The 22529-nt window shown below is 42.9% G+C and overlaps 1 protein-coding gene across 3 annotated transcripts in view; it reads right to left on the minus strand.

Annotated features, from left to right (window-relative positions):
* The window catches only part of NECAB2 (N-terminal EF-hand calcium binding protein 2), a 270428-nt gene that overhangs the window by 106348 nt on the left and 141551 nt on the right, over nucleotides 1-22529 (minus strand). For all 3 annotated transcript variants that reach the window (XM_040329099.1, XM_040329100.1, XM_040329101.1), the window contains 2 exons: nucleotides 5606-5631; nucleotides 1892-1989 (listed from right to left, as the gene is read on the minus strand). In XM_040329099.1, coding sequence (XP_040185033.1) covers nucleotides 1892-1989; nucleotides 5606-5631 — 124 coding nt within the window. The remainder of the gene's footprint in view (nucleotides 1-1891; nucleotides 1990-5605; nucleotides 5632-22529) is intronic.

The following is a 22529-nucleotide window of genomic DNA, read 5'->3' on the forward strand; positions in this document are numbered from 1 at the left end:
CTGCAGCACGGTGGCCAAGACCAAACAGCAGTTTTACAGGACAGGTTCCTCTCAGAACAGGCCTCGCCATGGTTAACCAAAGAAGTTGAATGCACATGCTCAGCATCATATTCAGAGGTTGTCTTTGGGGAATAGATATATGAGTGCTGCCAGCATTGCTGCAGAGGCTGAAGGAGTGGGGGGTCAGCCTGTCTGTGCTCAGACCATATGCTGCACACTGCATCAAATTGGTCTGCATAGCTGTTGTCCCAGAAGAAAGCCTCTTCTAAAGATGATCCACAAAAAAGCCAGTTTGCTGAAGACAAGCAGAGTAAGGACATGGATTACTGGAATCATGTCCTGTGGTCTGATGAGACCAAGATAAATGTATTTGGTTCAGATGGTGTCAAGCATGTGGGGCGGCAACCAGGTGAGGAGTTCAAAGACAAGTGTGTCTTGCCTACAGTCAAGCATGGTGGTGGGAGTGTCATGGTCTGGGGCTGCATGACTGTTGCCGGCACTGGGGAGCTCCAGTTCATTGAGTGAACCATGAATGCCAACATGTACTGTGACATACTGAAGCAGAGCATGATCCCCTCCCTTAGGAGACTGGGCCACAGGGCAGTATTCCAACATGATAACGACCCCAAACACTCCTCCAAGAAGACCACTGCCTTGCTAGAGAAGCTGAGTGTAAAGATGATGGACTGGCCAAGCATGTCTCCAGACCTAAACCCTATTGAGCATCTGTGGGACATCCTGAAACGGAAGGTGGAGGAGCGCAAGGTCTCCAACATCCACCAGCTCTGTGATGTCATCATGGAGGAGTGGAAGAGGACTCCAGTGGCAACCTGTGAAGCTCTGGTGAACTCCATGCCCAAGAGGGTTAAGGCAGTGCTGGAAAATAATGGTGACCACAAAAAATATTAACACTTTGGGCCAAATTTGGACATTTTCACTTAGAAATCACTTTTGTTGCCAGCGGTTTAGACATTAATGGCTGTGTGGAGTTATTTTGAGGGGACAGCAAATTTACACTGTTATACAAGCTGTACACTCACTACTTTACATTGTAGCAAAGTGTAATTTCTTCAGTGTTGTCACATGAAAATATATAATAAAATAAAAGAAATGGGGATAGTGACATCACGCTTTCCACCTTATCCAATCAAAGAATACTTTGTATTTATTCAGAAAAGTATGTTAGCCTCTCAGATCTCAGACCTTTGATGGTCTAAGATACAAGTGGTTTAAAGAGTGATCATTGTATTTTAGGTTATGAGAGTATTGTGATTCTACATATATTACACAGTCCTGTGCACTATATATAATATCACATTTCATATTAATTTCTTAACTTGTCTTACCTGTATCTTACCCTAAAGCAAAACTTTACCTAATAAGGGAGTTCTGCTTTATGTCCTCCTTCCCCATCCTCTTCCACTTTTGGAAAACATTTTTTGAAGGGGAGCGGGTACCTAGTGTTGTCAGGTACCAGCTTCCACTTTCAATGGAACTGCCTAGGAAATTCCACTAGAAGTTCTCCCACCCCTATTGCCTGCAAACTCCTGGGACACATCACAAATTCCAGGAGGATGTGGGTCCTTTTACAAAGCACAGTGAGACTCATGCATGCACAGTGGCGAACCAGCTATAAAGCAAGGAGTCACAATCGGCTTTCCACATAAACATGGCGGCACCAGAAGACTGGCCAAAAAAATTACCGAAGAACCTCTTTAAGGATATAGCACATGTGTGACAATCTTTTCTAATATAAGGATGTCTTTAAAGTTCTTGAGTAATACATATAAAAAGAAGAATTAAGTAACAGGCATAGGAGGTTGCTTTAGAACTTTCCTATTTATATATATATATATATATATATATGATATTGACAGCCTACAGAACTCACCTTCTTAGTATAGTCCATGGCCTTTAGTATTGACAAATTTAGGGTTTCCAAGGAAGAGAGGACATCTTCATAATCCCCCATATGATTTGCAAAATAGTCTGTGAAAAATAGAAAAAAATTATTTATAAAAAAGAACATGACCATAATCCAGATATATTCCAACGGGGCACCCAGAGCTCATTGGCAGATTTATTTAATGTGGAAGAATGAATACACAACAGCTGTGGAATTCCATGCTAATGCAAACTACGCTTAAAGCGTATCTTCACCCAAAAGTTCCACTTGCAAGTTTGCATCCTCCACCCCCCCCTCTCTTTAACAGGTGGCACTTTTGGGAGGGAGGGGGTACCTGGTTTTGACAGGCACCCGTTCCCACTTCCGCCGATGATGCGAGCGGACGTTTGGCTCAGCCTTCTTGGACACATCACAGTTCTCAGAAAACTGCAGGACTATTCACAAAGCACAGCTTGGCTTGCACATGCGCAGTGGGAAACCACCTGTGAGGCTTCACAACCAGTTTCCCTTAGTTAAGATGGATGCCTGGACAAGTAAGTGTCCCTATACTAAAAGTCAGCAGCTACAGCATTTGTAGCTGCTGACTTTTAATGTTTTTGGGGGAGACTGGAGCTCCTCTTTAAACCTGCTCCCAATCCCCTTTCTAACGCCTATTCTAAATAACCTATGAAAGAAAGATGTACCTATTCTGAGGGAGCTCTGGTACAGTCATGTGATCTCCCCAGCAGCCGGTTTGAGGGCAGAGGAGAGATTGATGACAACAGCTAATATGACTTAGCAGGGATGTCACCCCTAGCCTTGCTATAGGGCATCTGTTGTCGGCTGTCCCTCCTCTCCCCTGAAGCTACAGCTGGGACCTGATCACGTGATCGGACCAGATTAACCTTTAGAATAGGCATGTATAAGCATCTTCTACTAAGAAAAGGAGTTAGAAGGTGGTTGGGAGCCAGGGCAGGGCAAAAGGGGGAGCTGCCCTGGGCCCTGTCATTGTTGTGGGGCCCAAAGCAGCTGCCTCTTACTTGCCAACTACCCCAGTTTAAATTCCCTTGAAATTGTAATCCTTTGTCCTGATATCTCAGTGTGAAGTGTTGCTACTAATGCTGCTACTAATGCTGCTCAGCTCTGCCCTATTGTTGTTTACAGATGACTCTAATGCAGACCCTGTGTTTACATGTAAATAACCATTATTCATATGTAAATAACGGTAGCATTCATATGTAAATAGCTTAGGCCGGCTTTTATATGTAAATAAATGCGGCATTCATATTTATATCATACCCCTCTGCAGTGAAGAGGTAATGTGCTGTAACCCCTGGTAACCAATCAGTGAGCAGTATAACTGTACAGTAATCTCTAGTAACCAATCAACAAGAAGAAATTGTGCTGTAACCTCTAGCAACTAATCAGTGAGCCGTAATGTGTGCTGTAACCTCTAGCAACCAGTCAGTAAGTGGTAATGATATGCTGTAACCTCTGGCAACCAATTGCAATCACTGCCTGATCTGATACAGTAAACTGATTTTAAGTCTAGCTGATATTTATTGTATGTCTCAGAGCATGAGGACAGCAAAATTGTATGGGGGGGCCCCAAGAATTTTTTTGCCCAGGGTCCAATTTTTTGCCCAGGGTCCAGACGGCCCTGGTGGGAGCAGGTTTAAGCACAGTTAGTAAGTCTGGAATTCCATGTTATTCTTTAGATTAGAGTAAACTGAAATGTCTGATATGGGTTATTTCCTTTTTTTTCAAAGCACTTTTTTGCATTTTGCATTTAATTTTTAAAGCTAAATTCCAGGTATGAACAGTTACATTGTTCCAGTTCGGACCAAAGTAGGTATGCATATTTCATACCAGTGGGATCCCTGTGGAAGCTGAAAATCACTGTAGTAGGCATACCACATGAAATATTCTTCAATATTTTTTTGAGACACAAAAACCAATTGGAATCCTGGAGAAACCTTTTTAAATGAAAAGTATCGTCTGCACCCCTGGAAGTTGCTGTACCAGAGGACACACTTGCAATTTTGACTTATAAACTAGGTTTTCCTACTTTTTGCTCTTTGCGCATGGCCATAAGTCTTCGTAAATCACTTTGGTGCACACTTGCCTTGTAGAATGGGGAGGAGAAGTGTCAGAGCTCTGACTTGGTCTTCAGGTCAAAATTTGCACATGGTATTTGCCCAGGTTCAGGGAACTTTTTCAGTGTAGGGCTTATTTACACCAGCGAGTGGTGCTAAACGCTTGGCCACTGATCTTGGAGACACAGTGCTGACATGCCGATCTTGATGCATCGCGCAGTTTCATTTTTTTTTTTTCATGTACTGGGACTGTGCTAGAAATAGTTGGCAGCGTAGCCCCAATGCATCTGATGTAAATGAGCCCTACGAAGGTTTCCCAGGCATAGTATAATCTAGCACAAAGATAATGCAATGTTGTTAGCTAGAGCCTTATCTGAAATCATATAGAGATTGTACTAGCATCCTTTTTTTACCCGCTTACCTGTTGTAGCAGTTGAATAGTGTGCCTAAATATGACTGGGCAGTCCAGCAGTCACCAAAGCTTGACTGTTCAGCCCTGTGCACCCCGTAAGCCAACATAGCTGGTCAGACACACCCCCTCTTTCCATTAGCGCATTAGGTCTACATGAGGATATGCAATAAGGGGACTTCTCCTTTAATCTTCAAAGTAAAAAGAACACATACTTTAAGGCCTTGTACACACGATCGGTTAAACCGAAGAGAATGGTCTGATGGACCGTTTTCATCGGTCAAAACCGATCGTGTGTGGGCCCCATAGGTTATTTATCCATAGGTTAAAAAAAAGCAATCTTGTTTTAAATTTAACCGATGGATTCCTAACCGATGGGAAAAAAACGATCGTTAGTAGGCACAACCATTGGTTAAAAATCCATGCATGCTCAGAATCAAGTCGACGCATGCTTGGAAGCATTGAACTTCCTTTTTTTCAGCACGTTGTTGTGTGTTACGTCACCAGGTTCTGACACGATCGGTTTTTTAACCAATGGTGTGTAGGCGCGACGGACCATCAGTCAGCTTTATCGGTTAACCGATGAAAACGGTCCATTGGTCCGTTCTCATCGAATGGACCGATCGTGTGTACGCGGCATCACTCTCTCACATTTTCTTTCAGTATCTCTTTTTTACCCCCTGCCAGCAATAAATCGCACAGTCTTCTAATCCTAAACGTAAGCACAGAGCAGCTACACAGCAACAAGGGCAGAACAGTTGAGACCCAACTTGAGTAACTTCACTGCTTCTTTTGTGAAATTGGAGGATAAATTGTTTCAAAGTGCCTTCTGCTACAGAGGTTAGTGAATGCTTACTTACGGATGTTATGAATATGTATTTGAATGTCCATAACCTGGCTGCAGATCTACTTTAAAGTTTCTCTACGAGAAAAATCTGACAATAATCATAATATATAGGGTGGTACAGAACTATAAAGAAAAAAATGGTAGAAGACTTTATTTGGGGCAAATGTATTTACCAAACTGCTAACCTACCTGCGTCATGGTAATTTTTTTTTTTTTTTACAAACAAGGTAATTCTTGTTACTAACACAATAGAGGTCAAGTCAGAAAGTAAAGTGAAGTAGACTCAAAATGCATATCTTTATGACCGCTGCAAGAAGCAATAAATGGTCACCCACTGTTAGTTCAGGTGATTAGAAGCAGAAACTTACCACAGAGCTCTCTGGTGTCCACATTACTGCAGCAGTAAGGAAAGCAAAAATAAGAGAGGAAAATTAGTAATAGAACGGAACAAGGCAGCTGCTGACTGATAAGCCATTAAATATGACCCCACACTTATTTAATAATAGCGTGGGAGTGCCGCAAATTATTTTTACCAGCCATGCTCTGATTCAAACTCATAGGATACTAATTAGTGGCTCTGGGACTGTAATAGTTTATAAATTTATACAAAGGTCACAACCCATGGTGGAAATTCTCGGCCACCTCTGGCCTGCTGCAGGGAATTTATTATGGCTTGAAGAATAATAGAAGCATCCAAGCATTCAGTAAATGATGGCTTTGGCGTATTCATTAAGACTTGAACTGTGCGCCAACAGTGAAGCAACAACTAAGGTGGTCCTGCCAAAATGGCCACACAATGACTTGTCAGACAGCAGCCTTGACTGTGGAGCAGATTTAAAAAAAAAAAAGTCTGTAGATTGCAAGCCTGTTACAGAAACAATTACAATAAGAGCGAGGAAAGGATTGAAAAGATAATTGGATTTCTGCCTAGAGACCTCAATTACAGTAGATCCAAAGCGATTTTACCTGAGCCCATTCACCTGTCCTCTCAAGCACTGGCAAATCTAATTATATAAACCCATCTGATGCAGAAGACATCCATACAATTGCCTGAGATATTTTCACAATCGCTCTCGAAGATGCAGAGTTACTGGCACAGCTGGTCCAGGGGTAATCTTGTGATAGATACTGGATGGAAGGGGTTAACAAAAGAATTCAACCTGCACTAAAGGCACTTTTCTAGAAGGAGGGTCTTGTCAGAAATTTACAGCCTGGAAGTTAAATTAAATCCTCTGATGCGAATGGATTTTAATTACTTTCCAAATTCTCCAACAGTTCTTCTAGGACAAGGCTTTCTCTCCCCCCCCTTTTTTTACCCTCCCCCTCCCCTCCCCTTATCATTATCTATAGCCCCACATGACTAACCTGACTATGATATACCATACCTTACTTTTGCTACGTTTCGATCTTTATATATACATATAGAAGATAAAATCTGTGTAATTTAAGGCCTCGTACAGACGACCGAACATGTCTGCTGAAACTGTCTGAGCGGCCGCCATCCCTCGCATGCGTCGAATCACTTCGACGCATGCGTGGAAGCATTGAACTTCCAGGGCCGTGCACGTCGCCGCGTCATCGTCGTGGAGATGGCGCGGCCACGTCCCCGCGTATCGTGTACGCGGGGATTTTTGTCTGATGGTGTGCGGACATGTCCGGCGGACCGTTTTGATCGGACCGTCCGTCCGTCTGTACGAGCCCTTACATATACCTATCACTAAACTGTTAACGACTTCATTTGACTTCACTAGATAGATGAAATGTTTAGAATATTGGTCTCCTCCTTCAGGCCTAAAATTGTTTAAATTTTAATTTTTTGTTGCTAAATGCTTCAACTGTTCAATTAGCCCACTACCCCCATCTCCAGTGGGTGGTGCTCTTTTATGTTAAATGTCTTCGGTTGTCTATGTGTGATACAGCATCGGGGTTGCTTTACGGTACTTTTTTACCCCTATGTCCCATCCCTATGTATGAGGTAATAATCTATTTCATTTTTCCTTTCCTTTCTTTTTCTTTCTCGCTAGCTCTTACTTTACTTATTTGCTTTCTCTACCATGATTGCTTTTACCAGGCCGTCATGACCATCCAGAGCTGCGTCGTTTGTTTACGTTTGACGCTCCTCCCCCCCCTATACATCATTTATTGGCTAGCTAATGGGGCAATCACACTGGTCCTTCGCTACAAGTAGGAGGTGCTAGGATGTACTTTTCAACACTAGGACGTTTTTACGTCCTGCCGATTCACGCCTATCTCATCTTCATGCGTCACAGGGGTTCTGTTTGCAATCGCACTACGTAATTTACGTACGCACCCTCCCATTGTCATTGGCCGACCGTCACCCTTGGATCGGCCATCCAGGGCCCCCGCGCATGCGTACTCCCCTCGCCAGGCTACGATAGGCTAGTACTGGTGACGTCATCACGGGTACAACGTGGACGCTGCGGCGCACGCTCCACCCACCAATCTCCACCTGTACGACATAAGGGGGCTATATATGCTGTGGATGACATGCCGTTCAGCGTATCGGCGTTATCCCTAAACCAGAGGGTTACCTCACGAACGTATGCCAGATCTTGGGCTTCAAGGTAATACTCTATCTCTTGGCACCTATGGTATCTCTATTGCTGCCATATAGTCATATCATCCTTGTTTCTACATATATATTTTTTACCTTTAGGATCGTTTTTTGCCTCTGCCTACAACCTTCTCCATTTTATGGACTGAGGATTTCAAGGCTGGCTATCGATTAGGCAGATTTACCCATCCGCCTACTATTGTTCAGCCCACCTTACATAGCATACAATCTACCGTTTGAGTATACCCCTGGACTAGGTATCTGTATTGTTGCTTACCAGCAACTGACTGCCTTACCATCCCATGCAACTTTGCCCTCGCTTTATGGTGAGCTATGTTTTAATTTCAATCGTACACATTCTATATATATCCAGGTTTTTTTCTTTTACTTTTTCCTTTCCTTTTATATAACCTCACCTCTATGGATCCTATTAGCATTCCATTACAATTTATAGATTTACTAATATAAACTTAATACCATCAACAGATACTATCCCTCCAATAGGCTGGATCAGGTTTTTCTGAATAAACAGCCATTGTTGGGCTAACGTACGACCGAACGTTGCTTACCTCCAACGCGGCCCAATTGTTATAAGTTTGCTTGCTTATTATATAAATTCCTATGCCTAATTTTAGATCCTAGCTATTTCTTCCCTCTTCTTTCTTTCCCCCCCCCCTTTTTTTCTTTTCTAATTTTTCTTTTCCCCCTTTTTTTCTTTTTTCTTTCTTTTCTTTTTTCTTTCTTTCTTTGTTCTCCTCTCTTTTCATTCTGCCTCTTTCTCCTTCTGTTTCCTGCTCTTCCTCCTGCTGGGATCTTGACATACTACCCTGACGCTCTGTCACACATCCACCATTGAATTCATCATATACATCTTGTATGTACCTTGCAATTCTATGCATATATGTATATTGTATTTAATATGTAAAACTCTTTTTTTTGTAATTTTGATGTGTATATATACTTGTAAACTCACCACGTTTCCTGTATATCTTTTATTAGACTCAAATATCTATGTTCCTGAGGAAGCGCTATTCCAAAGCGCGCAACATGTAGAGCAAGCCCTCCATATCCTCCGGATTACTACTCGAGTTACACACTACAGAATTATGTTTATGACTCTGCTTTATATTTAAGCTTCTGTATTTGAGATCATATAATCATTGTGTTAACCTGTGTAGAACCAGCTATTCATTTAATTTCCATTGTGATTTTATGTTTATAACTGATTTTATGATATTTCCATACCAATAAATGTTCTAGTTTTTTCATACCAATTGTACCGTGTGCCTTTAAAGCCAAAACCACTAGTTCTCATTCAAAATCCCTTAATATCGGGGCGGTGGCACACCCTAAGATCGGTGCATTCGCAGCATCACCCTGCGATTAATGCACGTTAAAATAGGCCTTTTTCTTCTCAAATACTTTCCAAATGAGAATACCTGGGAAAAAAAAGGGGCATTGCAAGAAAAGAGCCCAATGCAACGTAGGCATAGACCAGCTGAGGTTGGTCAGCTGTTGCTGCAACGGTCCAGTTAGATCTCTTGCCTTTTTGGGACGTCCCCATGCAGTGAAAATTACCCCCAACCACCACTACAGGTGCCATGTTTTTTTCCTGGACAGCACAGTCATTACACATTTTACAGATTCACCCCACTGCACATACTCACCTTTTTTTTTCTGCCAAGACACTGCTACAATCAACCTGCAGGGGGACAGACAGCCAGGCCTAAGCACTTATTGGAGATCCAACTAAAGCTTACAAAGGGCTGTCAGTCCTCACACATAAGACAGGTGTACAAAAAAACTCTATTTACAACTTAAAAGGAGTTGTAAAAGCCAAAGGTCTTTTTATCTTAATGCATTCTATGCATTAAGATAAAAAAAAAAACTTCTGTGTGCAGCAGCCTCCCCAGCATCCCCCAATTACTTACCAGAGCCCCATCTCTGCCCAGCGATGTCCACGAGTGTCTTAGCTGCCTGGGACTCTCCTCCTGATTGGCTCAGACACAGCAGCGGCGTCATTGACTATCAAAGTCAGAGGGCCCCATGCCACTAGGGGGCCCCATCAGGGTTGCCAGGCTCAATAATACCAGGGACAGTATGTAAAAATCTGTGTTTTGTTTTACATCTGTCCTTGATATGTCCGAAACCGACATGCTTTTGATGTGAAAATCCTGAGATTTTAGCTGCCCCACCTCTGCACTGCCTCCTGGCATGGTGGCCATCTGTAAGCCTAGGGGCCCCATAATCTTCTATTGCCCGGGGGCCCCATGAGTTGTCAGTCCGCCCCTGCTTCTTACAATTATTGTATAGCATTGCTCACACTGTGGCAGGAAGCATCAGCACACAGAGCCAATCAGCTGTGTTGAAGTGCAAGGAGCATGCTGATAGGAGAGCGACAGAAAGACCTAATTTAGTTGCTTCTCCTTTCACTGTACAGCTAGAGAGAGGTGTGGAGAGGAGACCTGTAACTGTTAAAGTGGTTTTAAACCCTTACAGACCACTTAGACCTACAGGTAAGCCTAGATTAAGGCTGAAAAGGGAGTGACACATACTGAGGAGATGGTAAAGCTGCTCGCCCTATAAGTAGATTGAGAATTGGGAGGTTCCCCGTTGGGCTTTTAGGCAGCAATTGTCAAAATTATAAGAGTACTGATTATTGTATTAAAATAGTATTTATTAACAAGAAGCTTAAAAGTCACATTATATAGGGATTACAGTACATAAAATCAAATACAGGAAGTCATATTCCATGGTGCAGTAGACATGACAGTTACACATTGTTATGTTGCATAATGTTACAGTGTTGATCCCCGACGCGTTTCGACCAGCAGAGGTCTCTTCAGGGGGATAGTTAGTTTCTAAAGGGGTATATCACAAAGATATGGAATTAGTGAAAAAGGCTAGCATGTCAGGATTCATCACATAGATTCAACCATGGGAATAGTATATACCGCTAAAACATGGAATGGAAGATGTATGAAGCCGCTACATAGTCCGATGGAACCTACAGGAAGTCCCCACATTTCCGAGGGAAGTCCTCCCAAATGGGGTCTTCAAGGAGCCTCATTATTGACACCCACCCGGTGGGGGGAGGGGAGGATCGGCACCTGCAATGAGCACCCACAATAGCCATAGTAAGGTTGAGGAGGGTAAAAGTAAAGTAATTACAAGTAAACCTATCAAGAAGATGGTTGAATTGTATATTGTATATATAGGGTAAAAGGGCAAAGGCAACTAATAGTTGCCATATATAATGTTAGTCAGGGCGTTTTTAAGCGTGCATAAATAAATAATGAGCAGTAGGAAGATTAGGATAATCTCACAATATAGTGTGTAGTGAGATGTAATAAAAAAGTGTTTTTTGGATGAATTAAGATAATAAACTGGATATAAAAGTGCAGTGTGAAGTGCATATGACAGGACTGCCAAAAGATGGTCAGAGGGTAAATGATGTAGTGTAAAATACAAATGTGAGTGAAAATAGCATAAAATAATAATAGTGAGATAATAATAATTAAGTGAAAACAGATAACATATGTGCCCAATAATGAACTTGGGCAAATGAATTGTGAGATAAAAATATAAGATAAAAAAGTTGAATGGGTGTTAGTGTTAGGAGGTTCATTATAAAATGTATATAAAGTAATTGAGAATAGTTCATTATAAATTGTATATAAAGTAATAGGGAAAAATGCAGGTGTTACCTTGTATGGTGATGTAGATATCATGGGTAGTTTAAAGGTTTAGTTGCAAGTAGTGTGGAGCAGGTAGACACGCAGTGCCTAGACAGCGTGGATGCAATAGCATCCAGCCTGGTCTATGTGGGATGTGATGCACACACCCCAATGGCCAGTCATTATATAATGCCCTATACATGGCCAATCAGGGTGATCGGGTGCAGGCGCACAAGTCCCCTCCCATAACCATAAGGAGATGCGGCGTCCGGGCCCCCAAATGGGGCCCACATGGGGCTCCCCCGGCGTCCTGGAAGGCTGAGAAGCTCCGACCGCCGTCGTCCTCTCCGCCGCAATTTGCGTGACGTCATGACGTAGCGCGCACGCCGACGTCTCGCGCATGCGCGCCAGTCCAAGACGTCCAGAAAGGATCCAAAGGACGCCGCCGGCAGAGGGGGCTCGCATCGGCGTACAGGGGAGAACCCCTTGAAACCCACCGAGGCGAAAGAGAGGGAAACAAGTTCCTTCACCCCCCCGCCGGGAAAACACCTTTAGGGAACTCAAACCCCAGAGCTGAAAGGGGACTGCCAGGTCCATCGGACCCCACAGCGGCCATATCCATATATAAGTGTTAAATAAAGTGACATACAGAATAGCAGCTAATTGTAATTGATGTAAAAAAGTAACTGAATACATTTTGACAAAATGTATTTGCACAAGAGCTGTGCATACGTTCCATGATTCAGACTCCTTGCATATATAGGTTTAAATGGTTTAGAACAAATATTAATTCATTCAATATTTGGACATGTTGCATTACAGGAGTCTGTATATGATATCTCCTGATGCATGATGGGGAGGGAAAGAGAGGATAAATGAATCAATCCGATCCGTTTGTTTATAGGTTGGTTGAATTGGAGCAAATGTTCAGATAGAACATTTGAACATGCTGCAATGTTGAAACACTGCAGTATATATATATCTGGAGGTACCTCCTAAAATTATTAGGGGGGAAAAAACAAAAACGGAGAACGAGGAATGAGTGGATGAATCCAATCCCCTCAACATCAACAAAAAGGTGTATGTAGCACCTAAAAAAATCCAGTTGGCCCGTATCTCCTAAATAGGGGGTGGGTCAACATTAGTGGAAAAATTTAATGCAGGACTGAGAAAACCAATGGAAGAGCACAGGAACTTGCGTCTTGTCTCTGTGTGTCAAGGGGGGAAGAGGTGTTTAGCCACCGAAAAATATTGTACGAAAAGGGAGTGACACATACTGAGGAGATGGTAAAGCTGCTCGCCCTATAAGTAGATTGAGAATTGGGAGGTTCCCCGTTGGGCTTTTAGGCAGCAATTGTCAAATTTATAAGAGTACTGATTATTGTATTAAAATAGTATTTATTAACAAGAAGCTTAAAAGTCACATTATATAGGGATTACAGTACATAAAATCAAATACAGGAAGTCATATTCCATGGTGCAGTAGACATGACAGTTACACATTGTTATGTTGCATAATGTTACAATGTTGATCCCCGACGCGTTTCGACCAGCAGAGGTCTCTTCAGGGGGATAGTTAGTTTCTAAAGGGGTATATCACAAAGATATGGAATTAGTGAAAAAGGCTAGCATGTCAGGATTCATCACATAGATTCAACCATGGGAATAGTATATACCGCTAAAACATGGAATGGAAGATGTATGAAGCCGCTACATAGTCCGAGTCTAGTCCCCTAGACTAGTCTAGTCCCCTAGATTAAGGCTAACCTGTAGGTGCAAGAAATATCGCCTTAACCTCCCTGGCGGTATGATTATTTCAGAAAAAAGGTGCTGAAAGCGGTACCATTATTTGCAAGGAAATTTGGCGTTTTATACTGTAGGCCTGTAATTTTTATAAATAACTCACTTAAATCTGACCAAACAAGAGTCTAATAGGCATCCCGGGTATGACATTTTTTTAAAAACAAAATTTTAAATTATAATAAAATAAATAATTATAAATAATTATAACAAATAATAATATAATTCTAATAAAAATCATTCAATAATGTAATCAACTCAAAATCACTGAAATTTGCTCAGTTGCAGAATTGTCGCTGTCATTATTGGTTTTTTTTTTATGACGAATTTCCCCACAAATCGCTATCGCACAATTCTGCAAGTGATTATAATTTATTATCGCTGTTTTCTAGCTGCTCTAAAACCATTTTTGACATAAAGGGACACTTTTGGTTGCTATGGACAATATACAGTTTGCAGGGAGAAAGAACCGTTTTTATTATATAAAAGAACATGTAGGGCACTGGGCAGACCACTAGGGACAAGGGGGGGGGTGTATTTTTTACATACAGTACTGTAATCTATAAGATTACAGTATACTGTATGTATAGTGTTTGTTTACTTTTTTGAATTTGGCGCCGATCTCCACCCCCGTGCGTCGTAACGTCGCAGGGAACGGAGATCGACGGCACACAGGGACACTGTGTGAATCGAGCGAGCACCCGCTCGCTCACAATGCGCGGTGGCATCGCTGGATCCAGGAACAAGGTAAGCCAGCGTGCGCTGTAGGCTCTGCATAGCTACCCCGAGCGTGAATCGGGGATACCGATTTTAGCACAAAAAATCCACCCCGAGTCACGCTCGGGAATACCGCCATGGGGGTTAACCTACATGGTTAAGGAGATATTTTCCCAAAAACAGCACTGAAGGTCTACGGTGCGCATGCGTGCCGTAGACAACGGCGCAGGCGCACTAGCGTGCCGTTAGTGAAGGCGATCATGCCGTCACTGCCGGAGAGATGGCGTCGTAGGAGGAGGTGAACGAGGACCACTGCAGCGGCATTGATCACAGGTAAGTACTACATAATGAGCTAGTATGCTATGCATACTAGCTCATTATGCCTTTGTCTTGCAGGCACTTTTTTTTTCTAGAGGAGGATTTACTTCCTCTTTAAAGGACTTCAGCATAGAAAAGTCAGATCTCCTGTCCTGCCAGACAGTAAATCATAGAGCTGGATCAACAGAAACCCATATCATTTGGCAGGTAAAACATATGTAATGAATCTGTGTATTTAGCTGTTTACTAGGGGTTCTGATGCTTTGGAGAGTTATAATTCTAGACTATGGTGTCAGTATTTATTGTAAGCCTCTGCTTGGAAGTGTATAATGCGATGCATAGGAACACAGGCTACCCAAAGGAGACTGCACAGGCCCTGATCACGAGGATTTCAGTGGGCCTCCAGGGTAAATACCCGCTCCCCTAAAGACTAGGCATTGCCTCCAATGAAAACTGCAGCACTGGTAAATAATAGTATAACACATTTTGTGCAGACATTCCCAATGCTACAACAGACATCAATGCTTTCAGCCATTTGTCAGTCACCAATGACAAATATGTGCTTTTCTCTGGCCTTCCTAGGCTGACCTAAAGCAACTGCCTTATTTGCACTGGCCTTTGCTTTCTTCCTCCATGACTTTATGTTGACTGACAGTAGAAATTACACAGCAGTGGTAGAAGCTCTTGTTATTTATAGGAGCAGAGCTTTTTTCCTTTTAATGGCTATACTGACCAAACATCAGTAGAATTTTGTTCATACATTTTATTTTTCTGAATATTCATTTGATTTTCTAATGGTTAGTGGGGTCAAATTGACATTCTTTTTGAGGTCATAAGAAAATTTGAAGGCGCAGGATGGAAATTCTTTCTGGTACGAATTCAATTTTAACTGTAAAAGTGGTTTTCGTTCAGGAAAAAAATAATACATATTATAATTAAACCTGTTTAAAGTGTTTACATTAACATTACATTTATTTTTATTCAGAAGTAGCTATATGATGAGAGTGTGGCATGCTCCGTTTCGCAATGCCACACTCTCATCATATAGCTATCTTTGTAAGTACTTTGGACTGTGGGGGTTTTAATGGCTAAAACCTTTATTCTTTAACACTTTAACTCATGTTCGACTCGACTCGAACTTTAGAACCCCGTTAAAGTCTATGGGACTCGAACGTTTAAAATCTAAAGTGCTAATTTTAAAGGCTAATATGCAAGTTATTGCCCTAAAAAGTGTTTGGGGACCCGGGTCCTGCCCCAGGGGACATGTATCAATGCAAATAAGTTGTAAAAACTGTAGTTTTTTCAGGAGCAGTGATTTTAATAATGCTTAAAGTGAAACAATAAAAGTGAAATATTCCTTTAAATTTCGTATCTAGGGGGTGTATAGTATGCCTGTAAAGAAGCGCTTGTTTCCCGTGCTTAGAACTGTCCCTGCACAAAGTGTAATTTCTGAAGGAAAAAAAGTAATTTAAAATCCCTCGCGGCTATAATGAATTGTCGGTGCCCGGCAAAACAGAGAAAAGTCATTCATAAAAAAAAAAAAATGCGTGGGGGTCCCCCCAAATTCAATTAGGGTCTGGTGTGGATTTTTGGGGGGAACTCCACGCCATTTTTTTTTTACATTTGGGGTGGAGTTCCCCTTAAAATCCATACCATACCATATCCTGAAGGGTCTGGAATGGATATTTGGGGGGAACCCCACATCATTCTTTTTTTTATTTGACGCATGTTTCCCCTAATATCCATACCAGACCTGAAGGGCCTGGTAATTGAATTTGGGGGGGACCCACACGCATTTTTTTTTCTGAGTGACTTTTCTCTGAATTGCCAGGAGCCAACAATTATAGCCACGAGTGATTTTAAATGACTTTTTTCCTTTAGAAATTACATTTTGTGCAGGGACAGTTCTAAGCACAGGAACAATGCGCTGCTTCACAGGCATACTATACACCCCCCTAGGTACGAAATTTAAAGGAATATTTCAATTTTATTGTTTCACTTTTAGCATTATTAAAGCATTATTAAAATCACTGCTCCCGAAAAAACTGTAGTTCCCCATATACTTTTTAGGACAATAACTTGCATATTAGCCTTTAAAATTAGCACTTTAGATTTCAAACGTTCGAGTCCCATAGACTTTAACAGGGTTCTAAAGTTCACACAAACTTTTGGTCTGTTTGCAGGTTCTGGTGCGAACCGAACGGGGGGGTGTTCGGCTCATCCCTATTTAACACCAACCCATTTTTCCTTGGCAGGGTCAGACCACACAGATATTTCTACTATCATATATTACATATTCTAAGTCACGTGCATGCTCCTGAAGATTGGATCCATCCATGAAACGTGTAGAGATGTCAAATGCTGTGTTTCTACTTATCATACTCTTCATACGTGCATTATGAAATATCAATTGTTTACCATATGTGATAATCTGTTTTATTACATGTAAATTTGTATATATATATTAATTGCATTGATTCAATTATGCATCATGATTACTATTATGTACCAGATTATTGTTATTACTATCATTATTTAACTATTTTTGTATACCTATGTGCTTCATTTAGTGTCCTACGCCCCTTTCCTCATTCTTAAAACCCTGTACAGTCTGAAAGTGTTCCTCTGTTAACTCCTGTGTATATAGAGGAGGGAAAGAGCACAGGAAATAGGGGAAGACACAGTCTAATCTGAGCGCATTCTCCGTTTACTCCTATGTATAGAGAAGAGGGAGAGAGCACAGCCCCACCTCCTCCTGGCTCTCTCCTCTTCTCCTGTCACTAATTCTGTGGGCAACTCACCCACATTATGTCAATCAAAGATGTCATCAGTTGCTAAGGACAGGGCGGGCGGCCCAAACAGCATTCTGGGTTGCCGACAGAAGTGGTGGTAGGTGCAGAGAGGAAGTGAGCCAGGAGGAGTTGCAGGCTGTGCTTTGTCTCTTCTCTGTACACAGGAGTGTATACAGAACACAGAATGCCCTCAGATCAGACGGTACAGGGCTTGATTACCTCCCCCTAGCTCCCCTCCAGAATTCTGGGTGGGGGTGGTACTTAAACCCTGTAAAGTCAGATTTGAGAGTTTTGTGTCACCTACCATATACAGACAGAAGGGAGAGGAGCTGGGGGAGGGGGAGAGCACAGCCCACATCTCACCTCCTCTCTGCTGCTGTCACTACTCCTGTAATAATAAGAGGGATGTGGTGGGATGGGAAGTTTTTTGCCATTAGGGGGGGGGATTTGTGCTGGTAGGGGAAGGGGACTTGGTGGGGAAGGGGACTTGTGCTATGAGGAGGGATTTGGGAGGAGGGTGTTTTGCGCCAGTAGGGGGGATTTAGGAGGGGGAGTTCTGCCACAAGGGGAGATTTGAGAGGGGGGGTCTGCTATCAGGGGGATTTACAACCTACAGTCCACATAACTCTGCCTTACAATCTATATTGTACGGCTTGTTCATGCTGTAACACATGTGAAATTGCGCATTTGCATTCACAAAATGTTGCTGCCTTTTGCAGATGAATGCCGGTGACATTAATTCTTAATAGCACCCCCATGCATCTAACAAATGCATGTACAGTTGTGCCCACTAAAATGCATGGTACCACAATACCATGCATTTCGGTGGGTTGCAATTTAAAAAAAATCATGGCAGCATGTTTTTTGCATGTTTTACAAGCATAGCACAGCTCATTAAAAAAAATAATGTGCAGGAACATGTAAAAAAACATTCTCATGGGTGCCTTGACTGAAAAAAAGGTTGAAAAACACTGTCTTAACCAATACCAATGAAATCATTCTGATAGGCAGGCGTCCAAATACTTTTGGTAATATAGGCCCGGATTCACAAAGCACTTGCGCCGATGTATCTCCAGATAAGTGCAAATATGCGCCGTCGACTCGTATCTATGCGCCGGACTCAGAAACCAAGATACGCCTAAAAATAGGCTTCATCCGACCAACGTAACTTGCCTACACCGGCGTAGAGTGGGCACATATTTACGCTGGACGTATTTGGCGCTCCCATTGATTTTCTATTCACATATGCAAATGAGGGAGATACGCCGATTCACGAACGTACATCCGTCCGACGCAGTGCGCTTAAAGCCATACGTCCGGTGTAAAGTTATGCCCCATAAAGCAGGTGTAACTCAGCAGCATCCATGCAAATGGCTGCACCAGGGAACACAAGCCGGCGTATGTTACGTTCACGCCGTAGGCAGTGATGCAGCGTATCTTAGGGAGTAGTTCCGACGTGATTCTGAGCATGCGCACTGGGATGCTTCCACGGGACGGCGCATGCGCCGTTCATTATACGTATCTGTCTGAGACTCAGCCCATCATTTGCATGGGGTCATGCCTCATTTGCATGGCTCACGCCCACTTCCACATGCGCTGGGTTTCCTAGGCGTAAGCCGGCGTAGTTTTGGCAGCACTGGCTTTGTGAATCCAGTGCTTGACTCTCTGCGCTGCGTCGGCGTAGCGTAAAGGAGATATGCTACGGCGGCATAAATATGCGCCGTAGCCTTCATGAAGTTATGTCATCTGGCCATTTAGGATACAAACACTGCTTACTGGAGTTCTTAAACACCAGAGACATTATGAGACTGAAAAAGAGAATTAACAATGAGAACTGTACAAAGGCACGAAATGTCTAACATGAGTGTAAATCATCTTAATATGAAAATAAAAATGAGCGACAGAATGAAATGGGCAGATTGAGAAAACCTCCCAGGAGTGAAATTCTTCCTGTGAGTATAAAGGACGTCTACACAGATAAAGTTAATAGGATTTCGGAGTTAAGAGCCCTCCATAAGGAGCTGATAATAAGTTCCTGGCAGTAAGTGGGAACAGGGAGGATAAGAGCAGAGTTGCGTTCATTTGCATCTCCAGCGTCTGCATTCTCCTGGTTGAGAGTCCACTAAACTGAATTGCATTCTGATACTCAGGTGTACTTGACCTACCTAAATGGAAACGTCACTTTTTCACCACATCCGTTTTATTTATGTGAAGTAAATAGCTATCAAAAACTCTCTCTGATTCTCATACTAACAGCATTTTGTCTCTACTACAAATGGAAATGTTAAGACACATATTTAACAACTATCTCTCCATAATAAAATAAAAAAAACACCTATACACAAGGGACAAAACCATCCTGCTACTCACTGTAACCCTAAAGTAAAAGAGGTTAGAGGTGCAGGCCAAAGTCTGTGTGTGCTGGTCAGCATGGCAGCCTGTCCCGGCTCCAAGCTCCAGCAAGGCAGAAAATGTGTCAATGAGACACACATCACAATGCAGATCTCTGAAAGTATGAGTGGCAGCCTCAGCCTGGGCCTAAGAGTCCAAGAGTCCAAGAGCCCAAGAGTCCAAGCGCTCAAACGTCAAATAGCTCAGGAGCCCAAGAGTGCAGAAGCCCAAGAGTCCAAGAGCCCAAGAGTCCAAGCGCCCAAACGTCCAATAGCTCAGGAGCCCAAGAGTGCAGAAGCCCAAGAGTTCAAGAGCCCAAGAGTTCAAGAGCCCAAAAGTTCAAGAGCCCAAGAGTCCAAGCGCCCAAACGTCCAATAGCTCAGGAGCTCAGGAGCCCAAGAGTGCAGAAGCCCAAGAGTCCAAGAGCCCAAGCGTCCAAGCGTCCAAACGTCCAATAGCTCAGGAGCCCAAGAGCCCAAGAGTCCAGAAGCCCAAGAGTCCAGGAGTCCAAGAGTCCAAGAGTCCAGGAGTCCAGGAGTCCAGAAGTCCAAGAGTCCAGGAGCCCAAGAGTCCAGGAGCCCAAGAGTCCAGGAGCCCAAGAGTCCAGGAGCCCAAGAGTCCAAGAGCCCAAGAGTCCAAGAGCCCAAAAGTTCAAGAGCCCAAGAGTCCAAGAGCCCAAAAGTGCAATAGCTCAGGAGCCCAGGAGCCCACGAGTGCAGGAGCCCAATAGTGCAGGAGCCCAAAATTTCAGGAGCCCAAGAGTCCACGGACCCAAGAGTCCAGCAACCCAAGAATCCAGGAGTCCAAGAGCCCAAGAGTTCAAGGGCCCAAGCGTCCAAGAGCCCAAGAGTCCAAAAGTCCAAGAGCCCAGGAAATCAGAAGCCCAGGAACTAAGGCTGAGGCTACAATACAGCAACAGAGCTGCCTGCTCTCAGTCTGCAACGTTACTTTGCTTAAAGTGTTACTAAACCCAGGACTCTGCATTCACTATATCTGGTCGCCAACAGTACACAGAACATAGATATGCAATTATTTTAGCAAGTAAACTGCTAAATACTTTTCTCATTAGCAGTAAATAGCAGTCTTGTGACTTCTATCAGTGTCTGACCGAGCACTGGTTAAAGTTTGTAGGAAAAAATGTCATTCTCCTCTGGCTGTTCTATGAGGCTGCATGACCCCTGACCATCTGTCTGGACAATTTTAATTGGCCCTGCGCTGATCACATGCATCCTCCCAAAAAAAAAAAAAACGTTCTAGCAATACACGCCAAACTGAGCATGCAGAGTGCCCCCAAGGCTTTGTACTATCAGGAGATGGATTGGGGACTGTGGAAGAAGGGGAGGGCCAGAGAAGACAGGATCAAACAGCCTTTTTAAACAATGCAGAGGAGTAACCCCTTAGGTTCCACAGTGTGTATAAAAAGGATGCTTTACTGCATATACAGACTGATTTTACTGTTGAGTTTAGTAACATTTTAAAAGAAGGATTACATCTACAAGTCTGCATCAAATCTGGGGAGATTTATTTTAAGCCTGGTCCATCCGTCACAGCAGTGGGACAATAGATAGGTGCATAGGGGGCCACTGCCAGCAACTAGGAATTAGGTAAGCACTGTATACATTACAGGTATCTCTCTTCCTATTAGGATGACCACATTTCCAAACTGCCATTCAGGGACACCCACCTCCCAAAAATAATGTACAGGGTCTTTAAGGCTCTGGTATGGACTGGGGGGAGGTGCACACCGTTTTGTTTTTTTACTCTTTTTTTTTACCAGCAATTTTTTTTTTTTTTTATTATTCAGCTGTAAGCCGGGAAGCCCATTGACAGCTGATGACTTATCAACAGTTGTGAAGTACGCGGCAGCTGGCTTCCCGGCACCGCTCCGAAACAGCCAGTTTTTACTGTGCCCCAATTGGGCAATCAGGGCACAGAAAGCACTGCGCAGGGTGGCTGTGACAGTTTCATTCCGGGACACTGTATTGTCCCGAATGAAGGTACCTGGGACAGATCTGCAAAATGCAGGACTGTCCCGGGACACGTGGTCACCTTACTTCCTATGCATAGAGAAACAGGAGTTTATATGTAGCGCACACACAGGGGCAGCGGCAAATTAAAGTAAGGCTTTAAAAAAGCCTTAGCAGAGGGAGCCGGCGACCTCCCATTTCTTTCAATGGAGCTGCCTCCCGCAGCTAATTGCCAGGAACCGGAGCTTGGGCTCTTGCATGTAATCGTAGTTGGGTGTATTCGTAGATGTGAATGCACTCTAAAGCTGGTCATACACTAGGAAACATTTATTAATCCTGTCACAAGGAAAAACAATTCTAAACAGGAGCAGCGAGATGCACTGTGAGATTTATTGCAAGGTTATAGTTTGAGCCATAAGTTCTCCCTTTGGCTGCTCTTAAGTCCACATTTGCAACTGTATTAAACCTGACCCTGGCCACTTCCGAATTATGCATCTGATTAGAGTGGAAATCAGTCTTACCTTCAATCATAAATCTGTCTTTGATCTTTGCAAACTTCTGCACTTGAACGCACAGGTCTGTAAACCTGTTGCAGAGACTTTGTTGATGAATATGCAGCCTGAATTGTGACTAATTGTGACGCTAATTTGCTAGTAAATGTCCCCCTATTATTAAAACGGAAACATCCTTTAGAATTCACTATGATGTGTTAGCAGTTCTCAAAAAATGTAATAATAAAATGCTCTCCTTCTACTAGCTGAAGGACGTCCGGATAACACTTCCACAATATGACTTATTACCTGAGTAATGCAGAATATTTTTCACACTGCTTCATGACAGATTATGTATAGGATGAATAAATGAGCTAGACTTGTGGAGTGTCCTTTCTTGATTTAAGTTCAGGAAAAGTGTGAGGTGATCCCATTTCCTTTGTTACACAAGACTGAAGGGTACTGTTTCCATGTCAACTGACAGTCATACATAGATACACTGTTATATCATGGTAGATAAGGTTTTCAGTCTGATGGCCTCACAAAACTCAAATGCATACCAAC

Source organism: Rana temporaria, chromosome 11, assembly GCF_905171775.1.
Source record: "Rana temporaria chromosome 11, aRanTem1.1, whole genome shotgun sequence".
Classification (NCBI taxonomy): Eukaryota; Metazoa; Chordata; class Amphibia; order Anura; family Ranidae; genus Rana; species Rana temporaria.